At 45.5% G+C, this 8,441-nt stretch overlaps 1 protein-coding gene across 1 annotated transcript in view; it reads right to left on the reverse strand.

Moving 5' to 3' along the window:
* Nucleotides 1-6,473, reverse strand: part of slc24a2 (solute carrier family 24 member 2) — a 49,502-nt gene extending 43,029 nt beyond the window's left edge. The window contains exon 1 of the mRNA XM_008303843.1: nucleotides 5,582-6,473. Within this exon, the coding sequence (XP_008302065.1) occupies nucleotides 5,582-6,457 (876 nt within the window). The 5' untranslated portion in view covers nucleotides 6,458-6,473. The remainder of the gene's footprint in view (nucleotides 1-5,581) is intronic.
* Nucleotides 6,474-8,441: the final 1,968 nt, after the last annotated feature.

Genomic DNA, 8,441 nt, shown 5'->3' on the forward strand with positions numbered 1-8,441 from the left:
ATGCAGCATTTTAGTATTTCATCTGGTGTGGTTCCACTAATTTATTTTGAAAATCTTATCCCACGTTTGGACTCATAAGTCTTCTGTTCTTCAATATTCTTCCTGATTATTCCTCTTTTCTTTTTGTACTGTCAGTAAAACGCTTTGCAAACTCAGATTTATTAAAAAGGTGCCACATAGACATTTTTTTTTATCATCTATTTTTACGATCTACTTGATTTTTTTTTTTTTACTTTTTTAAAATGTTATGTTCATTTTATTCTCTTTGATCCTTTATTTATGCACTTATATACATATATATTCACAATTTCTTCCACTATTATCATTTTCAGCCTTGTTTTTATGGCTATTTTCCTTTCCTCCACTTGTTCTTTCCCTTACTTAGATGTGACATTTTCGTATTTCATCTGGTGTGTTTGTATTCATTTATTTTGAAAATCTTTTCCCATGTTTGGACTGATCCGTCTTCTGTTGTTCAATGATCTTCCTGATTATCCTTCTTTTTGTCCTGTCAGTAAAGTGCTCAGATTTTTTAAAAAGTGCGACAAAAAGTTATTTTTTTAATCGTCTGTTTTCATCGTCTACTTGATTCCTTTACTTTTTTTGGTTTTATGTTCATTTTATTCTCTTTGACTCTTTATTTATGCACTTATTTACATCTATATTCGCCATTTCTTCTACTATTATCACAGTTGGCCTTGTCTTCATGGTTTTACCCTCTACTTTCCTTTATTCCACTTGTTCTTTCCCTTCCTTGGTTTTACTATTTCATCTGGTGCAGTTGCAGTAATTTATTTTGAAAATCTTTTCCCATGTCTGGACTGACTGATGTTCAATGTTCTTCCTGAGTTTCCTTCTTTTCTTTTTGCCCTGTTTGCAAAGACCTTTCCAAACTTATTGTTATTACGCTGCCATCCTCACATCATGACGGACTCATACGAGGACGTACGCCTGATAAAACGTCCCCTCACCATAAATCACAACAGCATCAAGCGCTCCCTCCGCAGGCTTCCCTCTTGCTACTGTCCAAACACAGACTTCCAGCGTGTCACTACCACCACAACGAGTGGAAGGGGGCTCGTCGCGCCGCTGTCTTTCATAAAAAACCGTCGTGCACACAAAGTGCTGGCTAATCTGATCTGCCTGCGCCAGTATTTTCAAAAAGCAGCCAGTCAGTCCATCAGCCAAACAATGAGAGAGGCCACAAGATAACAAGATAAGCCCGGGCTAGCCTGGAGAGGTGGTCCCGAGGAGGGGGGCGGGGAGGCCGGCCCATGACGAGCCGCCACGCTGCAGGCCGGCCTAACGAAGCTGACTTTATAGCAGCACCGGGCTTAAGCTGACCTCTTTAAACGGGATTTTTAAATCAATTACAAGGAAAATAATACTGGAGTGTGCTGAAGGTGCCAGCATTGATTGGCTGGCCTTGTTTTTTCTTCTTCTTTGCACACGGAAAGAGAAGGCTGGACAAATGATTGCTTCAGTGGGACACCATCAGCATGCAAAGCCAAGTCGAGCACACATCTGTTGCTTTTCCGGTGAAACATGGCAGAGGACAACGCTCCTCCATCTTGCGTAAAGGACGAGCCTTTACCGAGCGCTCTGATTGGATGGGGGGGTGGATTGGTTGACCTCCTTCGGCGCCCCGGCTGCACACACGCCGGCCGGCCCGTTGTCCAAGCCTTTGTCGGCGGGTCGACTTCGCGCCGCCGCACTAAGGAGCTTAACTGTAACACAATGTGCGACAATTAGGAGCGGTGATACAGTAAAGCGGCGCTAGCGTTGACCTACGAAGCCCAGAGCAGGGGCGTGTGACACCGTTTTTTTTTGGTGAAGATGGGAACAAATAAGCGTATTTGCAGCTTCACAGAGGCGGCAGCGCATTGGATCACATGACACCGTGATGTGCTCCATCTTCTGGGCTCGTTAGAAAATCAGTAAATTCAGAAATAAGAATTTTTTGCAGCATAGAATATGGATATTTGTGATATTTGAGCTTGATATTGTCGGTAGTTTCAGACGTTTTTTTAAGGATATTTTTCGTACGTTGAAGTTTGAAGATCTGTTTCAATGACGATATCGGAGGAACTATTAAAGATTATTTCTGAATCTGAATTAAGAGCATTTTAAAGATTGTGTCGCACAACTTGCCACACCTGCAAAAAAAACGTACTTCATTTTCGTGATGGAGCATCTCATGCTTAAAACTATTCTGAAGGTTTTGTTTTATTGTGAAATGCAGCTACATGTGGCTCCAAAACTATCACCAGCTGACTTTTACTTTATCAGGTTTTATTTTGTTAACGTCCTCAAAGACGGGAGTTTTCATGGCGGCGGCTTCATTTCTTTTTATAGATTTCAAATCTCTCACTATTAGAGAACATTTCCTCTACTTGTTTAATATCGTACATCCTGAATCAACGACATGATGAGAAACAACAGGGAAAAATTCAGGCTTTTATGTTTGTTTGTTCTTTAGATATCGTCGTTTAAACAGGCAGATATCACTCTGACTATCTGTAGTTTATGATAAAAAACGAAAGTTTCAAGCAAATCAGAGCCCGTCGAGCAGAAGGCTGAGGTGAAACGACGATATTCCAACGTTATGATTCCTCTAAACTTGCATTTAACGTCATTTCCAAAGACTTGAAACAGAAGTAAAGGTCTGCAGGGTCGAGGACGGCGGAGGTGGCGACCTGAGCCAGTGGGCGGGCGCCCTTGTTGTGAGATTAACCAGCAGCTAAGCACTCATTAGGTAAACAGAGGTATTAGGCACCAATCAGGGCCGAATGAAGAAGAAAAACTTCCTCCCAACATCTGCTTGGGTCCAAGATGAATGACCCTGAAGCGCGATTATATGATTTTATAACGTCTGAGCTTTGTGTAGACGTTTGGATCGAACCAGTGGAACATCTCGTCCCAGGAGGAAATGCTGATGCCGATTTTTGAGAGATGCGGCGCTTAAACGTGAAAAGAATCCGTCTTTCTTCGTGACAAACCAGCAGAGCATCAGCAGCTGGCGTTTCATCTCATTAACGTGGTTGAAAGTTTGCTGTTTTTGTATGTTCTCACGGTGAACATACGGCAGTGGCGCGTTTAGTTTAGGTGTTGGTGGAACGAAAGCAAGAAATGTGCCACCAGTGTGAACAGCTTGCGTCCATTGCACACAACACGCTAGATGTTAGTGAATGAAGGTCAAAGTAGAATTTTCTGGCAGACACATGAACCAGAAAACTCCACTTTTCCATCTTTTATGTTCCACCTCCGACTGCTTCGTTTGCTGTCACCGCCTCAACAACAAAGGCCTCCATCCTCCTTAGTCCCCATTCACTGTAGAGCATTTATAATTGTGCTAACTGGATTGAGAGATTACCGCAGATTACTTTTGATGAGGCTGCTGATAAAACAATAGCTCGAACAGACCTCGTGGAGCCCAGATGTGACAGCTCTGTTGATAATATTATATATATATGTGTCGGCCCACGGATAAACAAAATAAAAAATCCATACAACCTCTGATCTGTCCGGTGATTGAAAAGCAACTGCTGCTTTCTGCCTGGGAGCTTTTTTTTAAAAATTTTCCCCCCAGAAAATAAGAAAAACAACGTTATCTGTTTCGGTGTTGCCAGCAGCAAAATAAACTTTTCATATCAGCAAAGAAAAAGCAATAAAAGTAGTTATGCAATGAGATGAAAGGCGCTAGCGGCGGAGAAGCCGCACCAGAACAGGACTTTTCACGATATTTATAGCGCGTATACGTCGCTAACCTGCTGACTCTAGCCGCCTGCCTTTCCGATGCAACGCGCAACGGGGACATCCCAATATCATAATGCATGAAATAATCTCAGGGAAGCCCATTTTAATCAAGCGTTCAGCTCAAGGACGCAGCGACGAGCCGTTGTCCTGGCCATGCAGGACTTCACACCTGCTGATGGAGGATTAAGGAATGATTAACTCGGAGGAAAGCTACTGGGCCGGAGTCGCAAAGATGCCCGAAACGGACCTTCGGCCATGTTTTTGGGCGGCGTTTTTTTATGTCACATCCTTCCACTCACTCACTCACACAAGCCTGCTGATATCAATTAATTCTCAAAATAACACTCTTGAAATACACGCGTCCCCAAAGTGTCAAAGCTTGATTAAAAAAAAAAAAAAAAAGGCTGTTTAGATGATTATATTCTAATAATATTTGTTCCTTTGCAGTCCTACTAACCCTGCAGACTCAGGAAAAGAGGCAAACCAACAACTAACACCGGCTCGTGTATTTGACAGCCGGGGTTTTGTGCAAAATGCAAAAAAAAAAAAAAGAAGCTAAATCTGCTTTCAGCGACTGGGAGATGAGACACGATGTCGGGGTTTAAATCGACTCATCTGTCTTTGCGCTATTTTTTTTTCCCCTTCCGTCAAAAGTATTTTCTTTTTTTCACACACACACACTGTCTTGGCCAAAGTACCCAGAATCCACTGCAGTTCAAGGTCACCTGAGTCTTCTCTGGCACTCAGCCGGTGCACCTCAGCTCTCACTCTTTTTTTTTTCTTGCACGGCGCAGAGGTGCAGAGCAGTTTTTTCCTTTTAGAAGATGTTAATTTTAGCCTTTTTGGTTCGAACCGCCGACACGGGCTTCCTTTTCCTCAAACACTGCGCGACCTGCCGTTTAAATATCCTTTAGGTACTTAGGATAAATCCCGATTTAATGAAAGCTTTACAATACAACTTTGGCAAAAAAAAAAAAAATTTCATTACCATCTCATGTCACAAAGAAATCTAAATCCGTCCAGATAATCTCTACACCGGTATCAAATTGCACTGCAGTGTCTTTCGTCCTCAAGTGTCATTGAGGGAGTGAACGTTAGGTGAAGTGATTTAGTTTGTCTTTGGTCCGTGGAGTTTTTTTTTTTGAAATATCGCATGTAAAGAACTTCCACTTGGAGCAAATCAGAGAGAGAGAGAGAGAGGATAAACACAATCCTGGAGTCGGTTACTGTATGAGCTTTACCTCATCATGGCTGTATGGAGTTAACGCATGGATATAAATACAGTACTTATGTGGGAGAAAGAAGAAAAAAAAAGTAGCTCCTGAGATTTTCCAAGGGATTTGATTGTCAGACTGGGACACAATTTGTAGAGCTTAACCCAGAATTACACATTTGACTCTGTTTTATTAATCCCACAGTGGAATACTGTACGCCAAGCCCCGCACAGCAGCGTCAAGTGAATCATATTAAAGCACAATGGTTGAAAATAGCCCGCACTTAACACCCACCGAGTCGTTCTGAAGTGAAGAGCTCGTGCGACATGTATATACGGTATGTTTGCTCTCTGAAACATACTGAATGGTCCAAGAGTGCAGCACATCCTGGAGGTGATGAGAACCAAAAAATGTGCGGCGCTGGTTGTGGTTTGGCTGGAGCTACCATCGAAGCCAGTCTGACTTTGGTTGAATAACAAACCAGCAGCATGAAATGTTAAAAAGGGATGAGTGTGCCCACGCCAGAGGAGATGCTGAAGGTCATTTCTAGCCAAAACAAAAGAAGCTACAATTCATTTCTTTTCTCATTTTCAACCACACTTTCAACTCACCTTGGGCTGTACCTCTACTTCTACCACTTGGTTCTTGCTCATGCAATCTTTGACGAAGCCCTCCACCGAGCTGTTGAACTTCATGAAGATCACGTAGGCGGCGTAGGCGGACAGCAGCGTGACACTTTCCCACACGGAGATGAAGTTATCCAGGAAGAAGATGATGAGCATGATCAGATCCATGATGTAGAAGGACACGTCGCGGAACAGCGGCCACCACGTCAGGTTGAGGATCTCCTTGGAGAAGATGGCGCACATCCCGATGACGAAGAGGATGTTGAAGACGGCCGAGCCCACGATGGTGCCGATGCCCACGTTGCTGTGGGAGATGAAGACGCCGATGATGGAGGTGAAGAGCTCCGGGGCCGAGCCGCCCGCCGCCATGAAGGTGGCGCCCGCCACGTCGTCGGAGATGGTCAGCTTCTCCGTGATGACCGTCAGCGCCGGGACGAAGAACTCGTCGCACACGATGGCTAAGGCGATGAACATGTAGATCATGCCGAACATGTGGAGGACCACCGCCCCTTGGCGCCTCTGGGTGAGGGTGAAAATGTCTGGCGGGTACTCCCCCTGGCTCTCGTTGCCATCCGCTGTAGACTTCATGGCTATGGGCATGTCGGCGGACACGTTGGGGTCGCTCTGGTGTTGGGTGAAGAGTAGGGTCCTGTGGGGGGCCGACTGGTGCTCCTCGGGGAGCGCCGGCTCGCCGAAACCCCCCGAGCTCCAGGTCAAGGCACTGAAAGAGACAGCACTTAAGGCCACCAAGCTGAAGACTAACCCTAAGATTCGCACGGGCCTCAGCTTTTTCCGGAGACACCGACGGCCCCGCTGCTTGCAGCCGGGACCCAGCGTGGGCCTTCGCTCTAGAGAATCCATGCAGGGCTGATCTGAACCCATGTCGGCGACGCTCGTGGTGTCCTCACTCTCAACGGGTCGGTGCAGTAAGAGGGGAGGGGAGGGACGGGGGTGGCAGGTTTTACCGGAGGCAACGCATGGTGTTGTCTTCAGGTTCAAATGCGTTATGAAGACTGTAGGTGCTTTCCAGGGTCTGGTTTGCCAAATGATGTCTTCATATTAGCCTCTATGAGACAACGCAGGAAGAGAGAATTAATCACCGAGCAGAAAAACAACCACCTTTACATACATATGCATTTAGAAAAAAAATAAATAGCAAACAGCTGCCATGCGTGAGCGACTTGGCTACAATCCGGCAAACAAGCATGTCAATATTTACCAAACGTATGCAGGTGATTCGGCTTTAAATGCATATCACTGCATCATTCTGAGCAGCCTCTCAACATCACCCCACTGTTCTCTCATTTTAAGCTGAAAAGAAAGCCAACAACCCAGAGCAAACGCACATTATGGAGGCTTAGAATCAAGAATCTGCATCATGGTAAGTTCATTTACATGCAGGTTAATGGTACAGTGGAGCTCATGTCATCAGCTCCTCACTATCCAGTCCAAATAAACAGTAGTGGCACAATCAAGACCACAGACAGAACTTATCGCAACATGCATCTGATCCGAGCTGTTTTTCCCCCAATTTGGGACAACTCCAAAAGACAAAAACCTGAGATGAGGAGCTGGGTTTTTTTTGTTTTTTTTTACCTGCGGAAATATCACGAAAGGCCGACGGTGAACGGACACCACTTGGCTGCAGCGCAAACCGCTATGACGCCGCTGATGCTCGGTGCTGCTGCTGCTGCTCAGGTGGAAGCAGGTTTCAAACGCATCCCGTCCTGTTTGACTTTTCACTGACGCTGCCTCGAAGCAGAGATGCTCCGCTGACAACTCTTTCCCCCCCCACCTTCCTCCTCCTCCTCCTCCTCCTCCTCCTCTTCCTCCTCCTCCTCTGCTGTCTGCCCTTCAATAATGCATTCGCCCTTTCGGCTGTATCATCACACAAGCAAACAGCTCCCCATCATCCCCGAACAGAACACACACAAAAAATAAAACAACAAGAAAAAAAAAGCAGCCCAACATTTAGTTTCCAGCGGCGAGGCGCATGACGCGTGGAGAGGCTGCGGACCGAGTCATGCCTTACCTTAGACAGAGGCGAGGAAACAGCAGCAAGCAGCGTTGGAAATTAAGGAAATCCTCTCTCCGGTGCCCTCTTGCTCTCATTGAGCACAAAAAAAAAAAAAAAAACCCTTCTTTGTCTCAGTTGTTTTGAAACACTGAATAATGGGCAGTGGTTAAAAACAAAAAAAAAAAAAAAAAATGTGACCGGCGACAGAGGAGGAGCTTTGGAGAGGGAGGAAAAAAAAAAATGCGCTCCTCACCTCTGGTCCCTCACAGCAGCAGCAGCAGCAGCAGCATCCCTCCCGTGTCGGAATAAAACTAGGAGAGAAAAAAAAAAAATCCCCCAGATGAGCCAAATACCTCCGTAATGTCACAGAACGCTGTGCTGTGGGCTGGGCCGACCACGTGAAGCGGCCGCTTTTATTAATAAAGCCAGGTAAGCGGCAGACGGCGCATCCCTCCCCTCCCGGTTCCCGCGGTGGGGGCTTCGGTGATGCTTCATGTGGAGGGAGGAGTTGCCGTGGTTACACAGCAAAGGCAGCATTTCCACACATTTTCTACCTTTGTTTTTTTTTCTTTTCTTTTCTCCTTTCTCTCCTCCTCCTCCCACCCTTTTTTTTTTTTTTAATTCTCTGATGATGGAACAGGTGGACGCGCTTCAGCTCAGCGCCTCATTTACGTCTTTGGGTCATTTCAAGGTTACGCGCAAAGTGCTCGATCCGGTTTGTAGGAAAACAGCGCAGAAAATAGTGTGCAGCTGCGTTGAGTTGTCACGTGCGGCTTTACGCTTAGCATAGACTGTAAACAAACAAACAAACAAACAAACGGTCATTGA

This window comes from Stegastes partitus, unplaced genomic scaffold (assembly GCF_000690725.1).
Source record: "Stegastes partitus isolate 25-593 unplaced genomic scaffold, Stegastes_partitus-1.0.2 Scaffold2079, whole genome shotgun sequence".
Taxonomy (NCBI): domain Eukaryota; kingdom Metazoa; phylum Chordata; class Actinopteri; family Pomacentridae; genus Stegastes; species Stegastes partitus.